Below are 21,577 nucleotides of genomic sequence, written 5' to 3'. Positions count from 1 at the left end.
TGCTCAGATTTATGCTAAATGTGCAAGCCTGAATTAGCCAGTTTTCTAATCAAGGACTCCACAAGATAGTTTTATAAGTGTATAGCCTTGTTACTCCAGAATTCCAGCACTAATACTCTAAAGATCTTCTGTAGAACCATCTTCCCAAATCTGGTGCCCTCTGGATATGTACATCATCCAATACCATAAGTTTCAGCCAGGATGGCCATGCATGTGGGAGCTATAGACCAACATAGCTGGAGGATATCAAATTGGTGAAGGCTGTAATTCAGTAGCTAATTCCAGAGCAATCTATAGCCCAGATGAAAACTACTTTGAATAGGAAAGTCACACAGGTTGGGGTATTGCTGTTAGCTCTGAGACTGCAGGTCTAGGTTATATGTAATATTAAGGCAGTCCCATCTGTGAAACGTCTTTCAAAGCAGCCTCTCTTTAGCATGCGATTAAACCCTGCTGGTATATTTTTCTTTTATGCAACCTTTTGACAAGTAGTTGGCTAGGCAATGATTGAAAGCCAGCATATGGTTACAAATGCATTGCAGGTGTGTTGAACTGAACTATAAATTTATTCTATGTTTTTTTAGAGCTTAAGAAGAAGGTAGCTGAATAATATGAATGATGAATAACATAGGCCATAGTTTAAGAATCAGAATCTACAGCTTGCTTATACAGGAGTACTCTCATTGCACTTAGATTAGCTGGCCTTCTTTATTTCCTTTCCTAACCAAGATGATTGTGTACATTTATGGCTCAGTATTATTAAAGTTGGATGCCTTTGTTTGCCAGATTACTACAGCAAAACTCCCCTTCCCCCAGTTCTCCCTCCTTTGTTTAAAACTTTTGAGGCATGTGAAAGAGTAAGAAAACATAGGAAAAATGGGAATTTATGTTTGCCTTTGGAAATGTTTATGGAGATAATTACTTGATAAATGTGATGATGTTGCTCTTCTTACTCATCTTAGATTGTGTTAAAGACTTTGTTGAAAACTTTTCCTTTTTAAACAATTTAAGCTTGCTATTTTTTCTATTTTCAGATCATGGAAATAGTAGCTTTCTGCATTCTTTTGTATTTCTACAAGAGAAAGGAAGCAAAGCACATTGTGGTTTTGTTAACAATGGTAGCACTACTAGGTAAGAATGTGGTTCAGCTTGTGTTTTTTTTGTTAAGTATAAGCACACTGGTATTTTCTCCACACATTTTGGTGGCTGGTGATAAATTAGTATGGAACCAGAAATAAAGTCCTGTGCTGTTTCTCTTCCATGCTAGGAGAGAGGTTCTTATATAAGAACATTTAGAAATTCACATAGTCCTCAAATTATCACCATTTGTTTAGCAATCTTTCAAAGTTACAATGGCACTGAAAAGAGTATCTTATGGCCAGTGTTCGCACTTACAAATATCACAGCATCCCTGGGGTCACATGATCAACATTTCACCGCTTGTCAATCAGCATGTATTTATGACAGTTGCAGCACCGTGGGGTCAGGGGGTTGCCATTTATAACTTTCCCAGCCAGATACCAATAAGCAAAGTGAATGGGGGAAGCTTAATGATTACTTGATTTGCTTAGCAACTGCAGTGATTCACTTAAAAATCATGGCAAAAAGGTCATAAAATGGGGCATGATCCACTTAACAACCATCTTGCTTAGTTACAGAAATTCTGGTCCCTAACCCGAGCCCTTTAGTGGCCATAAGTCAACAAGTACCTATGCTCAGAGCTGGCATAATGTAGTGGTTAAGATTGAAACTGGGGAGAGGGTTCAAATCCTCCTTGATCATAGAAATTTGCTCGGTGTCTTTTGACCGGTCCCTCTCCTCGGAGCCCCAAGGCCAGTAGGCAAATAGTAGCATTGACCACTTGCTGTCTGAAGTGAATCTGTCTATTCTACTGGCTCAGAGAGCTATGCTCACTGCCTCGGAAATCACAATCTTCACATTTTTCTCTACAGCCGGTGAGAGATTGTATACAGAGTGAACGAGCAGTTCACTGGAGGTTTTTAAAGAAGAAATTGGACAGCCATTTGTCTGAAATGGTATAGGGTCTCTTGCTTAAACAGGGAATTGAACTAGAAGACCTCTAAGATCCTATTATACCTAGCTATCAACCATAGTGCTTATTCAAAGATAATACTGGCTGCTAAAGGCAGCTTTCTAATAAGAAGCTTTACCCTACCCTTCAGTTTTGCTATTTTCGTGAGCATTTCCTACCACACTGGTTTCACCAGTTTTCTGTATTATGAAAAGCTGGCATACAGATACAACTTAAACAGTATTTATCTATTATATCTTGCACACTTGTGGATCAGTGTTGGAGGACATTTCTGTTTACGTGGGATTCGTGAGCCTTACATTTGCTTATCTTTGATGCTGTGGAATCAGAATTTCCAGGTGTTTGTTGCAGATGTAGTATTACCTGTGTATAGCTAGGCATTGTGGATTTGCTTTGGACTAGGTTCTCAGGTTTATACCTTTTCCATTTGCTCTTAGGAAGAGTGAATGAGAGTTTTCGTAACATTTTGTTAAAGCAAAAAGAAATTCTGACCAGCACTGGCTGAAACAAACCACAAATCACAAAAAAACTTGCGTCTGTTAAGCAACTTTGAGCAAAAGCATGTAGAGGCCATATGGTTGTATGAGCACTACATAGTGTGCTGTCATATGCACGTGTATTTTCCATTCAGAGTAAAAGTAAACTTAAAATTGAAGATTGTGCAATTGTTTGTATTCTTTATGACACACCCAAGGTAAAACATTATTTTGTTGGTTATATTTCCTAGAAAATTCACTAGATCCCCGGAAGGTTCTTATGACATACCCTATCAAGTTCACTGATTTGAGCTAAAAATGATGCACTGACTGGGACTCGGGAACCTAGATGCACACACGGTGTGTCTTGAGATAAAGTTGTTTTTCACATATTGGGTCCAAGTAGATAACGGTTCTAATGGGCTGTTGCAGCTTTCCCCACCCTGGTGCCAGATGTATTGCCATTCAGCTTCCAGTATTCATGGGTCAGTATGATATTGGTACCCAGAAACTACTAAAACTGTAGTTCAATACATTAGGAAAACAGAACTTTGGAGAAAATTGCTAAAGCCCATAAGAGTACTTGTTTTGGCTCAGTATGCTATGGCCAATAATGGGCAACAATTTTACATCATTTACTTTTGCATTTTACAGTCATCTGCTTGCATTTAGTTTAATCCATGGGTTATGTTTCACACAACATTCCAATATGTTTTGTAGGAGATCACAAGTTGTTCTGCTGGTAGATTTGGATTCTTTGAATTTGGTTTTAAGATATCATACAAATGCTATATTACAAGCATTTCCAAATGTATCTGGAGACATTTAAATCTCTTACAACTGCATGTCTTGCAATAGGAAATTTTGCTGACTGAGAATAATAAGAGTTACAATCCTGTCCTGTTCTAGGAATAAAGTCAGGCACAAAACAGGTACACCTGTGAAGGTCCAATTAAACAAATATATTGCTAAACAGCCTATGCACAGGAATCTTCTCAATTAATAGCTAGCATTGTTTGGAGTTAGATAAGAATCCATGGAATTCAAGGGTGGTGGTTGTGACTACATAAGGATTCTATCTAGACCAGAGGTTCCCAACCTTTTGGGCAGCAGGGACCGGTTTTGTGGAGAGAGGTTTTTCCGCGGACTGGAGGGTGTGTGGTTTTGTGTGCTGCCTGCATCTCGTGGATGGGACTTTGCTTGTTTGTATGGACCGGTTGCTGGCAAGCCACGGACCGGTACTGGTCCACGGACCGCTGATCTAGACTGATCCCTCTTTTATCTCTATTGCCAGGTTTTGCCCCTCCTCCTACAGGTTACCACTCTGGAAAAAGCTGATACTGTTTACCTGGCCTCAAAACTGCTATGAATTCATATGTACAACTTTATTTAATTATTTTTTTAAAAAACCATTTCAGATCAGCTATTTTTCCAGCCCATCCAAAATGACATTAAACCAGCAAATGACTTTGGAAAGATAGCTTGTAACAAAACTATTTTCGGAAAGCCTATGAAAGGGTTTTCTATTTCTGTTCTCTTCCATGCTCCAAGCGTACTGATTTGCATGGGTAAGGAGAATGGGAGAAAATCAGAATGCTTTTTGGAGCTGACCCACTTGCCTTAATAAGGTCTGTAAGTCTGTACTACATAGGCATGAAAAAAAAAATATTTTTCCTAGAATGAAACTAGAAAAGAAGTTGGATCAATCTATAGATGGTTTGAGCAATGCAGTTCTGCAAAATGACTCATCGCACAGCACCTTGCTTCACGCTTAATCTGGGATTCATATGGTTAGAGTCAAGAAGCAAAATAGGGCGAATTCTGTGTTTTTTGCTTTCAAATTGATAATAATCTTTTTTTCCAACTGCTGCCATTGTAGCTAAGTAAAGTTGTTCTCAAGAGCGCACAACCCAATTCATCCTATTTTGGTTCTATATTAATTAAAAAAAATAATTGCTGCATTTAAATAATTGATGCTTTTAGGGGCTCCCTAGGCCTGATAACAGTGGAAATGTTCTCATCATCTCTGATAATACCATCATTTTTAATATCTTCACTTCTAGCAATATATCTGTCAGCAAGCAGAATGGAAGCGGCAAGTTTTATTGGGAAAAAATTACATCAGTTGACTCTCTGGTTCCACAAAGCCACATGCCAACATTTTAACTTGCTGAGGTCTACCCTCTGTTATTTTACCTTGGTTCTCATGTTGGACAAAGGAGTTGCAGAACAGTGCCAAACATCTGAAATTGCCCCTGTGAATAAAAGCGCAACCACAAATTATATACACACATAGAACGGTTGTACTGTATTATGGAAAAATACCATTTTTCAGTTAATATCTAAGTAGGCTTAACAAAGAGGCACATATTGCATATATTAGTGGTGCAATTTATGGCTGTGGGAAGGCTGGATAAGTTTGTCACCACAAGCAGAGAATTAGGAATGAACAAGATTATGTTTTCTTTTATGTGTCCTGACAAAAAATCATTTTGTTCTTCAAATGAATTCAGTGGTGTGATTAGATGAATTATATTATTTAGACGAATGAGGTGGAATTAGATGAAAAAGAAAGACTGGTGTTGATATGCTGATCATACAAAGAAAACCTATTTATTCGATAGATACAAAATCCAAAGATTTATTGATCCAGACACTGTAATCAGAGTGTATCAACCCGATGCTTTTTATAAGTTCAATTGACCCACTTCTCAAAATTGGCAATATCTATTGGAGTTCTACATATTAATTTTACTGCAACCCTATAATAAGTTTTCTTCTACCTTAGATAAAAGAGGCTGCTCATAAATAATTAACTACCATCTCCATGTTGTCAATTCTTAAAATTTTTCAGTAGAAGGCCATTGGTAGTAGTTATTATGTTTTGGAACTATATAAGCATACTTACCAATTTCTCATAATTGGTTGATAAAATTATGTTTACTAATATTTAACAGGCTTCTTTTTATTTTTCTTCAGCATCTCTGACCATCATTTCAGTGAAAGCAGTGGCAACCATGTTGACATTTTCTGTGACAGGAAACATGCAGCTAACCTACCCTATTTTCTATCTTATGCTCATTCTAATGACGTCAACGTGTATATTTCAAGTCAAGTAAGTTTTTAGAAAATTTATATTAATATACAGTACCGTTTTCTCCACTTTTCTGTTTTCTTTTAATGCTTAAATTGTAACTTAAAAGAACAGTCAAGTCCTGCCAAACCTGGACACAAAAGCATTTATGAGTTTCTCTTCTAGTTTTGTTTTCTGACTCATGCTTTATCTTGCTGTTAACTAAACAGGCAGGTTTTCTTGAACATACTTTTATGTTTCCCATGGACTTCAAGCCAGCTACATCTTATGGCTTTTTACCACTTCGTTGAATCAACAAGGTAGCTTTTAGCTCTATGGTCATTCATTAACACTCACCTTTCTGTTCACTTTAATCTCTTTCCTCCCTCTCTGCTTGGTATTTGCAAGTTTGTTCCTTACTTTCCTGTCGAGAAACAGCTCTCCGTTGTCAACAAAGTTTGTTTACTAAATGTGGATTGGGAATGTTAAATCCATTTTCTAACACACGGAGTTTTCAAACTTTTCCTAACTTACTTCACTTCAGTTGGGTAAGATTGCTGGTTGGGAATTCTGGGACTAATGATTCCAACACTTCTAGAAGACTTTAGCTAGACAAGGCTGCTCTGGATTATTCCTCATTTTTTCCTAGATTAAACTCCACCCTGATGATGGCAAGAAAGCATACTAATTCTTAAAGCTGAATTAGATGTTATATAGGACAGAAATAGATATATCTTAGCAAATAGTTATATCATTTCTATGTCTGGCTCTTTCTCCAACCTAATATTCATCCGATGTATTGGACTTCTGATCCCATGTCCTCCAGTGAAGTTGGCAATGGCATAAGGCTAGAGAAAACAGTCATATCCATTCTAATCAAGAACAATAAACCTTAAATTTATTCCCATCAGTTGTGTTCACCCAGAGCAAAGGTCGGCAACCTGCGGCTCCGGAGCCGCATGCGGCTCTTCAAGCCTTCCCCTGTGGCTCCCAGCCTCCTCTGCCATTTGCAGAGAGAGACAGAGAGAGGCAATTGCGATTCCCTGCTTCTTTCTCTGTCTGTATGTGTGTGCGCGCGCGCGTGTGTGTGTGTATGTAAAAGAAAGTGCACTCACAGTGTTCTCTGAGGACCTGAAAAGCTTATTGGGCAGAGCTCCTCCCTTTGCTGTGTCTCTGCAGGAAGCAGAAAGCAGGACGGGCAGGAGAGAGCTAGCTAGCCCATCTATGCTGACTCAGGAGTTCTGGGAGTTGAAGTCCATGAGTCATAAAAGAGCCGAGGTTGCCTACCCCTGAGCTTGTTGGAGAACAGCTTGAAGCCAGCTTGCCAGGTGAGCAGCAGATAGGGGAGAGAAAGAGGGAGGGAGAGAGAGAGAGAGAGGAAAGAGAGAGAGAGAAAGAAAGAGAATGGGGGAAGAGGACTGGCAGACCAAGGGCAGATAGAAAGAGAGGGAGGGAGAGAGAGAGAGAGAGAGAGAGAGAGAGAGACCCTTTTGACATCTAAAATGAAGATAACACTGCATATATCCTTTTTTACCTGTGTGTATGTATATTTATATACATAAACACATACACACACACACAGACACACACACACATACCTATAATAAAGGTAAAAAAGGATATATGCAGTGTTATCTTCATTTTAAATATCAAAAGGGTTTTGCGGCTCCCGGTGTTTTGTTTTCGGTGGGAAACGGGTCCAAGTGGCTCTTTGAGTGTTTTGGGTTGCCTACCCCTGACCTAGAGGTAGGAGTGTTTAAACAGAACTTGGTGATCAGAGAAGAAATAATTATTAATGTGTTTCAAGGCCCAGATCCATACTTCCCTCTGCTATGAAGCTCACTAGGTACCTGAAGATTGTCACTCCTTATTTATATAGCTAATTTCTCCATCACTTAGTCTTATTAATGGGTCTTGCTAAAGACTGAGCTTGGGTCCTTCTGTGTGCAAAGTCTGCTATCTGGAGCACCCTCTGACAGATGGATAAAATGGAGTGACATAGGTGCTTATCTTTAGATTGTGAGGAGAACCTATTTAAGTTGAGTCTTCCCTACATAAAAAGATAAATTGTGAGGCTTTCAAAGAGGTAAATGAAGGGAAGATATAAATGTAGATTATGAATTCCTATAAGTATGTAAAATTTAGATCAGGTTTTTATTCTTCATAAATACTAGAACTCAGGATCATTTGATGAAACTGCCAGGGAGGAAATTTAGGACTGAAATAAAGATGTGAATCTTTAATTGCCCTAAGATATAAAAGTGTGGGTCAATTAGCTCAGACTATTTTAGAAGGGAATTAGATATGGTCAAAGAAGTCAGCCTTCCCCAATCTGGTGCCCTTCTGTCAACTTTGAGCGGTAGTCCAGACAAGAAGTACATTCAGAAGAACTAGTTCTACTTTATTGTAAGGTTGCATTAACAGAATCTTGCAAATCTGGAAATTACAAAAAATAGCTTGCAGAAAAAACTTGATGCAAGGCTTATTTTGGTGGACCATCTGTTTTTGCTTTTTGCAACATCTTCACACATTTGTGTTGGATTTTCTCAGACTGATATTAGAACAAATATCTAAAATCAGAGGAATTTGCAATGACTTTGAAATCTTGACTATTCCATAAATATGCAGGTTTTAAAAAATATTTTGGATCCATGGAGAACTGCTCCATTATTGCTAAAAAGCCACAATAATTCCTAATGGTTAAAACAGATTAGAAACTGGACTTTAACATGATATCAAAAGGCTATTTTGGTATATCATATCAATCCATGGCACACTGTCTTCTGCAGGATGAAGACTTTTGCATTCAAATTATGATGAAATTTTCTTCAGACATACAGTGGTAGATTTCCACCAGTTTTAATGTATAGTATTTTAACAACTCAGAAGCCTAAAAATTGAAATGCCTGGTGGTCAGAAAAGAGGTGCCATTGCTTATAAAATGAAATATCCTATGTTTCATTGTCTTTAAATATCTAATAAACATTGACTCTAATAAAATTAGAATATAATGTACAGTGGCATGCAAAGGTTTAGCCAATCTTCCCATGTCAAATTGTATTTCTCAATGAAACCTTATGTGATAAGGTGACCCAACCTTTACACGTTACACAAGGTTACTGCAAATTTTAATATATAGCATAAGTGTGTAGTGGAGTATAGATTAAAAACAACAAAAACAGTGAATATGATGCAGAGAATTGAACACCTTTGAGGTCTGGACTTTGTAATACCTTTGGCAGAAATAACAGCTTTAATGTGTTTTCTGTAAGTAGGTAAGAATGCTTTTTAGTTATTCGATAGATAATAATCTATCCTATTTTTCAGATGTTTTCTCACTCTTTCTTGCAGAGTCCTTCTATCTCAGAAATATTTTTACTCTGTCAGCAAGCTCTAAATGTTCTGAAGTTTCTTTACAGATATTCAGTAATATTCAGATCTAAGGACTGTGAAGACCATTCCAAAATGTTATCCTTTCTTGTAACTAAATGCTTCATGATTGATTTCTCTTACTGCAGTGTCCAATTTCATTCCAGCTCAATTTCTTCACTGAGGATATCTTAGCTTCTAGGATATGTTAATATTTAGTTTTATCCCTTTTTCCCTCCATCTGCACAATATTGCCTGTGCCACTGATTCCAAAGCATAAATGGAACCATCCTCAAAGTTAACTGCTGTTAAGGGTTTTTTTTCCCCCTTCAATTTCATCTCCTTGTTTTTTTCCAAATTTATCTTGTATAGTTGTGGCTGAACATTTCAGTGTTTGTTTCATCAGCCCAAAGCCCTTTCTTCCAAAATATTTAATGCTTATTACACTTTTCTTTTGTGATGAGGTTGGAGGAAAAGTTTCCTTTTGCAAGTCAATACAGGTAATTTTAAAAGCAATATTGTGTGGTGAGCAGCTTTTTTAGGATCAGCAAGTCATTTGCAGTGATCTGTGAGTTGTTTTGTAGATCTGACCCATTTTCAGGCAGTGGTAGCAAATGTTTTCTTCCAGATCTTGCTTTGACATCAACTATTTCATGTAGAGTAACTTTGTTTCTCACAGTTGAAATTGCTAGCTGGAAACATTTAGAGATTTTTTTTAACAGCCTTCCCATGCTTTGTAAGAGTGAATTATCTTTATTTTCAAATATGCAAACAGCTGCTTGGAAGACCCTGTAACTTTTAAATAGATAGAAAAATAACCATAGTCAAAGAGGTTAGAAGCTTCAAAATATGTTGATCTAGGGAATTGTCTGCTCTGGGTCAGCTGTAAGTCTGTCAAGTCAATCTCTTTGGGCCTTATTAATGACTTTGTGTATAGTGGAACAGAATCAGCTGGAAAGATGTCCAACTTCTGCACTTGATCTTTTCACTGTTTTCTTATTTTAAATCTATAAATGATGGCATGTATTTATGACAGTTGCAATATCCTGGAGTCATATGATCCCCTTTTGCAACCTTCTGACAAGCAAAGCCAGATTCATTTAATAACTGTGTTACTAACTTAATAACTGCAGTGATTCACTTAACAACTATGGCAAGAAAGATTGTAAAATGAGGCAAAACTCACTGTCATCTGCCATGTTGTTATTGTTTTTAATTAAATATGTGTAGTACAGGATGAGTTTATTTCAAATATAATGTTTTTGCTAGGGAAGAAGTGTTGAAATTCCTAAAAATGTAGGAATTATATCTTGGGCTTTAAATTCGTATTTATGTTACATTGACATTCTTCTTACAGGTTCTTGAATCAAGCAATGGAGATCTACGGTTCAGCAGAAGTCATCCCACTGAACTATGTGCTCTCTACTCTTAGTTCTGTCCTTGCAGGTAGGTGCTGATCAGTTAAAAGCATCAATCTTCCCCCCCCCCTTCTCCACCAAATGTGGGACTAAGAGGGGAGACTCCTTGTGCTTGGGTTTTCTGAAATCATGGAATCCGATATAGCATCCTTTCCCACAATCTCAAGTCCTCCAGATACTTTGGGATTATATCTCCTAGATTCCTAAGCATCATATCTATTGCTTAGTGGGAATAGAAGCTATAAACCAATTAATATCAAGGGCAAAAGTTGGAGAAGCTTGTCCAAGCAGTGGAAAGCAGAGGCACAGAATTGATGAAAGCAGGCACAAATTCCAGGGTTGCCCATTAACTATGATGAAAGCAAATTAATGAATAGTAATTTTTTTAAAAAAAGTAATAAGGGAAGATGGAAAACCTCATGTTACAAAAGATGATGGGCTCTTACTTACCATAAGGTTTTGCCCAAAGTGATTGGCTGATATCTAATTAGGACACTGGGGGTACTGTTGCACTAGACATAAAAATTATCTTCATCACTATCCCTAGGCTAGCTAAGGATGGCTTGTTTCAATAGAGAACCCAGGCAGGTAAAAATAAAAGTAAGTTTTGCAAGGGGATGCTCCAGTATGTCCCCTTGTGCATTGTCACGGTGTTCATGGCTAGGGTTCCCACAAAGACCTGAGATCTCGATCTCTTTACCACCTATCTTAATGATAAACAATTTTCCTTGTGGATGTGTGCAATCAAACATAAGCATTTCTTAAATTCCACTCATCATTATCATCATCATCATTATCATCCATTAAAGACTATGCTTATCTCTGTCATTTTTGATGCCTTAAGATAGGGGACCCCAACCCCTGGTCTGTGGACCGGCACCAGGCCGCAGCATTCCAGAAACTGGGCCGCACAAACAAGCAAAGTCCCATCCACAGGATGCAGGCAGTACATGAAACCACACCCCCTCCGGTTCGCAGAAAAACCTCTCTCCATGGAACCGGTCCCTGGTGCTCAAAAGGTTGGGGAGCTCTGCCTTAAGACATATTTCTGGAACGTGTCTAATGTCTGAAGATCCATTTTGAATAAGACAATTGATTCATAGGGCACAAATTTTCTTAGCACCCATTATCTCCTTCTGTGTTGCTTTATTGGTTTATTACAAGAATTTGCATTGAGTCACAATGGATTTTTTTCTAATACACATTGCAGTCTCCCATTCCCATAACTGCTGAAGTAATTTCAGCACTAAAGCAGTTGCCAGCCAACCATGTACTGAAGCAATCCTATTCTGTTTCAACATGCTATACTTGTAAGGCCAAGGTGAAAAAAATAGAATTAATCCAAGGTCATTTTAAGTTACTTACATTTACCCTGAGTGATGTGAAGTGGATATGATTGAAAAGAGACTCTAGTTCCCAAGCACTGTGTGCTGAGGTAAGACAGAAGCGAGCAAAATGGGACCAATATACTATATTTTCAGTGAGCCAAAAAGTTATTCTTACACTAAATTTTATGATCACTTTAACACACACCGGGGTTTGTTCAGTCATTGGTTTGTTCAAAATAGTTCCATTCAGGAATTCCATTATTTTATATGGATTACATATTTGGAGCTCACAAAGTTTGAAAATACAGATTGATTCAGCAGCTGGGTTAAAATTGGTCTCTGTTATTTGATCCAGAGGAAAGATTTACCCCAAACAGCTGTAATGATGTAACCAAATGGAGAATTTGATTCTGTGTGCTTCTGGGCCAACTCCTAAATATCCTTATTCACACTGAATTTGACTTGCATAAAGTGCCATTAAAAAAATTTAAAAAGCAATTTACCTATAGTGTATGCATGCCATATTTGTTATTGGGAAACTGTTATCATTACTGTCAAGGAATGGCTGACACAAGATGTCTTCCGCAGAAGAGCTAACACTTGGAGAGTCTTCCAGTTTGCTCCATGTGTTCTTGCTAGCTACATGCAACTATTGGTCCCTTGTAAATAGCAGTAGCATGGTGGCATTGCGGGTGGGGGCACGGAGAATAAAACCCAGAGGTCCCTTGTGGCCACAAAAGCAAGGACACCCTGCTGTGACCATATTTTTTTTGACGCCCTACTTAAGGGATGCTACTGATAAACAGCCCCCCCCCAAAAAAAAACCATAAGTCACAAAAGCAGACATGTGTTCTCACTTAACCATAGTTGGCTCGGGCATTCTTCCATCTGCATTCATACTGGTCATCTGAAATTTAGCATTGGTACTGCATTACCAAATTGAGGCAGAATGTCAAATGATTTTAAATGGGGTGTCAAGTATCAAGTAATCTGTGAACAAGGCAGAGAAATTGTATGATTATACACTCATTAGGAAGTTCCTGATTTGTGTAATCAGCAGAAAATGTATCATAGCAATTAAAACTTTTTAATTTGTTGAATTTGACTTTTGATTTTAGGATAAAACTTATTCCTCTGGCTGAGAAAGTTTCTTTTAATTTTGTCTTTTTTTAAAAAAAATCAGTTTATTAAATTTATTGTCTATTTCATATTTTTAAAATCAGTTCAAAATGCTATTGTATGGGAATTTTTTTAAATATACAGCATTCTGTGTACATTCTACTTGAGTAAAGTGTGAATGATTGATTCATCAGTTGGAAGTTCTTAATGATTTGGTCCAGAGATCTAGATCTAACTCCTTTGCTGCCATCTTGTTTTGGTAGGGGAGGAAGTTAGATGATTGCCAAGTGTGGCTCTAATGAATAAGAGCCCTTGGGAGTTTCTGGCATATTTGAAACTCTTTCTTGTTATTTTGTTTTTTTAACTGTATTTAACTTATTTCAGTAGTTACAGATCTGTAAAAAATAAGTTTGTGCTTTTGACTAATATTTAAAATGATAGTTTTACCAATTGTGTGATACAGTTTACTAATTGTGATAGTACACAGTGATAGATTTTTATGACCTAATCTGTATTGTTCAATTTGTGTCCTGCATTAGCCAAAATGGAGAACTAGGGTCAGTCTAAAATATTTTTTTTCAAATTACATTTCTTGCTCAGACTCAATTTTCTTTTATGTGACTGTTGTCTTTTTTTTTTTTTTTTTTTTGGCTCTTTCGTCTATTCCTTAAACTTATTCTGAATACCCATTATAGAAGATGATGTGTATTCTTCACGTGCTGTGAAAATTTTTGAGCTGGGCATTCTTGCTACTACCTCTTCTATGGTAGAAAACACCATTCTCCAGATGATATTCCCATAATTTTTATTTCCAGCTGGATAGGAAAGTTAACACATTTGCTACATGAATAAAGAAGTATAGTAGTAATAGAAAATATCTTTGGGCACAGGTGTCAAACTCAATCGCATCACATGACATATTGTGATGTATCGGGACATTTTTTGCCTTTGCGGAGCTGGGGTGGGCGTGGCCTGCACCTGACACATCCGGCCTGCAGGCCGCCAGTTTGACACCCCTGCCTTTTGGGATCTGAAAGAGATACGGGTAGTTCTCATTTAGTGATCACAATTGGGACTGGCAACAGAGTCCTTAAGCAAAATGGTTGTTAAATAAAAATGACATGACCACAGCTTTATGTTTATGATTTTGCTTCAGCCTTTGTTTTACATCCAAAGGATACAATTCCAAACAGTTGATTAAGAAGAAAGTTTCTGGATCTCAGCTAACGGAGAAACTGAGTAAAATGGCAAATCTTATAGTCTTTATGGACTTCCCCCCCCCCCTTTGGGAATGTTCACCTAGATGCTGGGATAATTATCAAGAAGGGAATTGATGTTTGTATTTACATTAATTGGATAAGAATGGATTATAAGAGAGTAAGAAGTGACACAGTGGGGAATGCATATCAAAAGCAATGTATTCATGTGTGCCATTTGCTTAGGAACCAAAATAAACCATTTATTCTGAAACTGATTAGGGTCTAGTCAGTGTCAGGTAGCAGCACAGTCCACCACAGAGTTCTAATCAGATGACAGAGCTTAACTCGCAGTTAGCACTTTTTAGAGACCTGCAATTCTGTGGAGAGAAGTTTCCTGCCCGAGCAGGGGGTTGGACTAGATGACCTCCAAGGTCCCTTCCAACTTTACTTTACTACTACTAACTCAGGAAGAGATAGCTTGAAAGGAAATAAAAATGGGTCAGGCACAGAACAGTGGTTGCTAACCGATTGTAGAATGACAGACATGTGACAGGGGCACTGCAAAAGTTGTAAAAGTGTGCATTCTTTGCAAAGTTATTTTTTCATCACCATCATAACTGATGGTGATAGACAGATGGACAGACAGGCAGACAGATGGATAGAAGAGAGAGAGATTTGTTTTGTTGATTAAGGCTAGAAGAAATGTCATTGCTTTCAAATGTAACTGATTGCATTCAAGCAATGTTGTTTTGGATTTTGTCTTGATCCAAGGAGCCATGTTTTATCATGAATTCCAAGGTGCAGGCTTCCTGAGTGGTTTTATGTCTCTGTTTGGGTAAGTAATTTACTTCCAAAATTACACTCAAGTTCTTAACTATGGTAAGAGGAAGAACAAAGATGCAACAAATTCCACATAATGGCTCAAGTCAGTCTATAGTTACAGAGGGTAATCTGGGATTGCCTGTCTGACTACAGCTTCTCACGCTAGAGGATAGCTTTAATAAGGATCACATGTTGGTTTTATTTTATTCAGTTTTAAATCCATGTGTGAATGGGAGTTTTCATCCATCAATTAAACAAGGCAGGCTAAGCATTACAAACAATTTAGGATACATTAATAAATAACACAGGAAAGATAAATGAAAATAAAATATATTAAAACCACTAATACCGACACATAAAGCAAAAACAAATTATTGAACTATGAGGATGAATACTTTTTAAGCTTAGCATTCCTAAAGATATTGCTGTAGAACTAGGAAGGCTTCATTCCAGAAGATTTTCTCAAAAGGAACTCTGGCTACTTGCCCCTTGTAGTTACTTATTTCACTGCAAAGGGCAGGGGCTGAAAAATAATATCCAGCAAAGTATGTTTCTCAAATCCAGAACAATTCAGCAATTATAGTTTTTTTAAAAAACATAGTAAATAAAACCAAAAATCACATAAAAGCTATTAAAAACAACATTTCCACCTCTGAGCAGCTTCTTACATCATCCAGTGTTCCTCAGAGGTGAAACTCCAGTAGTTATTAGCAGCTCAACCAATTGCAGGTAGTCCTCGATTTATGACTATAATTGAGCCCAGAATTATGGTAGTAAGTCTTCATGGTTGTTAAGCAGATTGCCACGTAACTGCACCCAGTGTTGTGATCTTTTTTGTGGTGGTCAAGTGAATGCCATGGTCTTGAAGCAAACTTATTATATCTGAGGGGTGTTTTTTTGGGGGGGGAAACCAGAAGCAAATCCCAGTTCCCAGCAAAAAATGTGGTCACATGACTGCAGGACATTACAGATGCTGTAAATGCAGGCTGGTTGCCAAGCACCCAAAATGTGATCACATGTTCATGATGGGACAGTTGTCAGAACTTCAAAACATTATCACAAGTAGCTCTGAGAAGGTTTGTTGTAACTGAACAGTTGCTAAGTTATTGGTCATAAATCAAGGACTACCGTAGTTCACTTTTTAAAAGTGCATCTTTGAGATAAGAAGGTTCAAGGCTCTTTTGAGCTTACCAGCAACAGCAAGTATACTTCAGTTAAACAAAACAACCTTACCGTTTTTTGGTGGTATGAGAAGTCTAATAGGTATGACTTGAGATGTATTATAAATTAATTGCATTCAACCCATCATTATTCAAAGGCTTCCTGAGGTAATATTAGCTTTATCTACATGGTCTAGATAAACTTGGCTTCCAAATTTTTCAGCAACAGAGAGAAGCCCTCAATAAGCTCCACTGGTTTGGAGCTTCATGTCCGATCTCTCCCAGCCAGCATGGCCAATAGACTTTTTGGAGATGTAGACCAAAACATCTGGAAGACAGCCGGTGGTTGTAGCATGAAAGTCACAAGTTTGACAACTCTTCTGCAGGTGTTCTCTGACATTTATTGGCGTTTCTATAATAACCCAGAACAGAAGCAAGGAACATTTGACAACATTTTATATAGACTGTGGACACATTCCTGGTAAGTCAAGAGTCTGGAAATATTTTGTCTGTCATTTCTATTCGCACAGCTGAAAAACAACCATTAGCGGGATGGCTGAAGAGAAAAACCACATCAGATACCTCTTCAAATCATCTTTAATAAAAATTACTTTGCACTTAATTTCTTTTCCTATTGCCAATACACTTTTTTAAAACAAAATCTTGAATTATTTCCATCCCGTTGCCATAGTCTATTACAGCAAAACAAAGTGAAGCCTGTAGCGAGAAGCTTTTTAGAAGGAATATAATTAAACATGTTGGATTTGATTTATTGTATTTGCTCCAAGCATTTTTATTGTTATTTTAATCCCGTAGGGAAGAAGAAGAGCAGCACAATACAGCCACATTCAAATAGCCCATCCTATGGTTCTTTATATGAAGAAAGTATCTCTCTCAATAGTCCAACCAAAGAATAAAAAGACTTTTTTTAAAAAAAAATCTTCCATTTATGTGTTTTGCATTTACTACACTTCTTTCTCCTGCTAATTATATATCAGATCCTCACAGCTCCTGGAGTTTTTTCATAATCTTCCAGAACCCCTTGACTATCATAAATATACTGCAGTGCAAGCTAGCAATGGTGCTTGAAGACCAGCGAGAAGCCCGTTAAACTTGAGTTGGGTGTATCCCTTTAGGCCATTAATTGTGCTATTATTCCTTATTGTTTGCAATTCTTGGGCTTAGATAGATGTACCACAGGGCTTCTAGTCGGTAGAATTGTGCTAAAGGTCTTGTGGACTGCCATTTCATGAAAATAATGGGAAAAGAGTAAGTCAAAATCACGCCTGAGCTTATGTTGGCAAGAATACATGTTTGTGCTGCTCTTGTTTACTTTACAGAAGTGTTCCCTAACTTTGGCCACTTGAAGGTGTGTGGACTTCAACTCCCAGAATTCTCCAGCCAGTTGAAGTCCACATATCTTCAAGTGGCCAAGGTCGGGGAACTCTGCCTTATTTAGAATTTAGTATTTAGAAGAAAGACTTTCAGCACCCTTTTTTGCATGCTACATTATTTAACTGTATCATGCAATTTGCAAAACTATTTGCAGCTCCTCCTGGTAGTGATTTTTGTTCCAGTTATGTGCTCATCAATAGCAGTGGACAAACACTATAGCAGCAAGTAGATTCAACTCAAGCAACTGATGCTTGTTCCAGAAACTGAACTTTGTAACTTCAAAATTGGCAAGTAAATATACAGATGTTGGAAACTAAGCCCAATACACTCAGGTTTTTTCCCCCTAATGGGACTAAAAGGAATTTAGGCCTTGGCTTAATCACTGAAGCAGAGGCCATGTGCCACTTCCCACAAGTGTTAAAACTGCAGCAAGCCACATTCACCGTCAAGCCAACTATTCGTTTTTTCAGTCCTTTTCCAGTTTGCAAATATGTTATCATCTTTTAGCACCAATAGATTGTCATTTACAAAGCTGACCAATTCTGTATATACACCTGGGCCATGGACTTGTCCTGGTCCTGGTCCTGTTAGGAATTGGGCTTCATAGCTGGAGGTGAACAGCAAGCGAGCAAAACTGCACATGTGCAAGATCTAGGTTGTGCGCTCCTCCTCCCCCTGCCCTGTGGGAAAATTGTCTTCCACAAAACCAGTCCCTGGTGTCCAAAAGGTTGGGGGGACCCCTGGTGTATATAACTGCATGTATGTACACATACACATACAATAAATTGGGAATATAGCTTATATAGCTGAGTAAGTTATTCTCCAAGTCTGGATATTATCTCTAATTCTGTTTGTGTGCTTTGCTCAAAGTGGTGCCTTCAGATGTGTTGGATTTCAATAACTAGAATTTGGGCTGGGAATTGATCCAGAATTCAAGCACATCTGAAGGGCACCAGATTGGCTTCAGCTGTGCTCCTCTGTTGCAACACCAATTTAATGATACTGACTCACCTCTTTGCACTGATGTCATACAATAAATCTGTCAGATAATGAGGGAGGCCATGGCTATGTCAAATAGCTTGCTCTGCAAAAATTAGAAGTTGAACATTATTGGCTGTAATAGCCTGCAATCAAATTATTTTCACAAGGAACAGAAGAATTGACAATCACTAATTTACAGGCATAATTTCTCTGTGGCTGATTATTCTTCTTACCTTTTTGATAGTTAAACTTCTCCCAAAGGAGAAAGTTACATGGTAGATTATCCAGATATGTAAGATTCTTTCCTGTGTTAAAATAACAACAATAACAATAATAATAATAATAATAATAATAAAATAGGAAGGGTTCTTGGAGGTCTTCTAGTCCAACCCCCTGCTCAGGCAGGAAACCCTATACCAGTGATGGCGAACCTTTTAGAGACCGAGTGCCCAAACTATAACCTAAAATCCACTTATGTATTGTTGGGTGCTGGGTGGGCGTGGCCCATTGGGTGGGTGTGGCCAGTTGGGTGGGCGTGGCTGCGGTGGTAACAGGGTGGGACTAAAAAATTCAATCAATCAATTCCAACTTGGCAAGATTATTTTTCCCACGAGAAGTTGAAATTGATTGATTGATTGAACCTTTTTTTTTTGCACACGGCAGCGGAGGCCTAAAGCGAAAACGTTTTATAAAACCCAGCTGAAGGCCTAGTACTGGGGTGATGGCGCACGTGCCCACAGAGAGGGCTCTGCGTGCCACCTGTGGCATGCGTGTCATAGGTTCGCCACCACGACTCTATACCATTTTAGACAAATGGTGTCCTGTCTCTTAAAAACTTCCAGTATTGGAACATTCACAACTTCTGGAGGCAGGTTGTTCCACTGATTAATTGTATATAGCTATAAATTGTATATAGCTAACATATAGCTATAGAGTTCTGATGCCATTTACTGCTGTGTATAAGGTCTCATTTTTGATCCAAATTACCTTTGTTCAAAAACAGCTAAAGGATAACCTAGTACAGTGATGGCGAACCTTTTGGAGACCGAGTGCCCAAACTGCAACCCAAAACCTACCTATATATAGTCGGGTGCTGGGTGCCGAGTGGGCATGGCCCATTAGTGGGGTATGGCCCATTGGGGTGTGGCCAATTGGGAAGACGTGGCCCATTGGGTGGGAATGTCTGCGGTGGTAACGGCAGACTGGGTGGGACTAAAAAGTTCAATCAATCAATTCCAACTTTGCGAGAACTTTTTTTTTCCGCGAGAAGCTGAAATTGCTTGATTAATTGAACTTTTTTTTCCACACGGCGGTGGAAGCCTAAAGCAAAAAGGTTTTATAAAACCCAGCTGAAGGCCTAGGACTGGGGCGACGGCGCACAAGCCCACATAGAGGGTTCTGTGTGCCACCTGTGGCACCCCTGCCATAGGTTTGCCACCACGGACCTAGTACCTTGACTAATTTTGACAAATAAGCATCCCTAAATTTTTATCTTTGTATTGCATGCTTTTTTTCTGTGATTATTTTCTTCTTTTTAATTCATGCATAATTAATTGTATTTATGGGTACAGGTTTGTTTAGTTAGATTTATCAGTTTGGATGCAGCACACAGATGACACATGTTGCTTCAAGCCACTCATGCAGCATAGATGGGCACAAGATTGAACAGATCTGTTTCAAATATCTGAGAGTCGTCCTTCATTCTGCAGGCAGTAGAAAAGCCTATGGGGACAGCATTGCTCCTCCTGAAACAAAGGAGCTCACCAGGCATCCTTAAATTCCTTAAGACAAGAGGTGGCCACTGTATACCTGCAGCATTCAAATTATTCAAGGCCAAGCCAATACGGGTAGTTCTTCTTTAGGGTCTTCAGCTGGGGCTCTTCTCCAATTGCATAATTAAAACTTGTAGAATCCAGATTTCTAAGATTGGCCAGTTAAGACCCCAAATGTGTCTCTAATGCTACTATGAGACTAGAAATAAACCTCATGAAAGTGGAAGGTATTATTAGCTCAGATTATCCTTTTTGCCCCTTTAGCCCAGCCCCATTAAGTATGAGTGATGATTTTCTGTCACATGGAAACAACAGGCCATGACAACTAAAATCTTGTTCTTGGGCTTTTCTCCAGCCTTCTACTCAGAATGGGATATAATCAGGCCAAAGTACTCATTAACAAGGTGTAGCAGACACAGAGTGTCCATCAGATCTAGCCAGATCCCCAACCTTAATTGCCAGTGAATCCAATAGTATTCTGCCCCCTCCTCCCCTCCCCATGGCATACTTAAGTAATCTCAAAGTATCTAAACACCAGAGGGCCTTTACTCTGGCACAATGTTATGCTCTCCCCTCAGCTGTCCTTGAAGGCTGATATAGGAAGATTCCCTATCCCGAGAGACAAGGCTCTTGAGACTACAGAGCATGTGTTTTTCCAGTGCCTGTGTTGCAGAAACATCTGTACTAGCTTCACTTCACCATTACTGCACCAATACAGCAATTCTATACCTCCCAGTTGCTTTCAGATGCTAATCCTGCTATAACATGGAACGTCGCTAGGTTCTGCACAGCAGCCTTTAGAATCTGTCAGATGGCAACCTGTGCCATAAACCAGGCTAAATGAGCACCTAGTTTGTCATAAGAGAATGCTCTATAATTTGATAGATACTCCACATACTAACCTTTATGGTCCCCTACGTCCATTTAATGCTGCTACCCCTCTTTTTAGAGTATTTTACTTTTGTTTCTATATATACTTTTTACTATATTTTTGTTTTATATTTTTCAGTTTTAAAATTATTTTAGATTATGATGTACCTTTTAATTTTTTAATTGACTGTACCTCACCATTTTAAGACCTGTGACCGTAAAAAAAGATTGATTTTGATTTGATGTTGCTTCAACCGATGTCCTTCTATATCCTCCCCAACCTATCGATCAACTTTGTTCATTTACTTTCAACCCAGATAGGCATGGATATGTGCGTCAGTGTTTGCATGCCCATAGTCCTTCCATGGCCATAGAAACATCAAAGCTTCACAAGCCAGGTATCCAGGCTCTCTAGCAACCCTGAGCTCATCATCATCTCAGCCTGGAGTGTGGTTTGCCAGCTTTGTCATCAAGGGGAGCAGAACCTTTTTCTGGCTCACGTTCACACTTGGCATTTCATGAAATGAATAAAAAGTAAAAAA

General features: G+C 38.4%; 1 protein-coding gene across 2 annotated transcripts in view; it reads left to right on the top strand.

Moving 5' to 3' along the window:
• Nucleotides 1-16,956, top strand: part of NIPAL2 (NIPA like domain containing 2) — a 32,873-nt gene extending 15,917 nt beyond the window's left edge. For both annotated transcript variants that reach the window (XM_039328864.1, XM_039328863.1), the window contains 6 exons: nucleotides 1,035-1,131; nucleotides 5,509-5,644; nucleotides 10,329-10,417; nucleotides 14,807-14,870; nucleotides 16,404-16,498; nucleotides 16,834-16,956. In XM_039328864.1, coding sequence (XP_039184798.1) covers nucleotides 1,035-1,131; nucleotides 5,509-5,644; nucleotides 10,329-10,417; nucleotides 14,807-14,870; nucleotides 16,404-16,498; nucleotides 16,834-16,934 — 582 coding nt within the window. In that variant the 3' untranslated portion in view covers nucleotides 16,935-16,956. The remainder of the gene's footprint in view (nucleotides 1-1,034; nucleotides 1,132-5,508; nucleotides 5,645-10,328; nucleotides 10,418-14,806; nucleotides 14,871-16,403; nucleotides 16,499-16,833) is intronic.
• Nucleotides 16,957-21,577: the final 4,621 nt, after the last annotated feature.

The sequence above is a fragment of the Crotalus tigris genome, unplaced genomic scaffold, assembly GCF_016545835.1.
Source record: "Crotalus tigris isolate CLP2741 ecotype Arizona unplaced genomic scaffold, ASM1654583v1 scf7180000024384.25900115:4084858, whole genome shotgun sequence".
NCBI lineage: Eukaryota > Metazoa > Chordata > Lepidosauria > Squamata > Viperidae > Crotalus > Crotalus tigris.
Note: the sequence above shows the minus strand (reverse complement) of the source record. Positions and strands in the feature narration are given on the sequence as shown.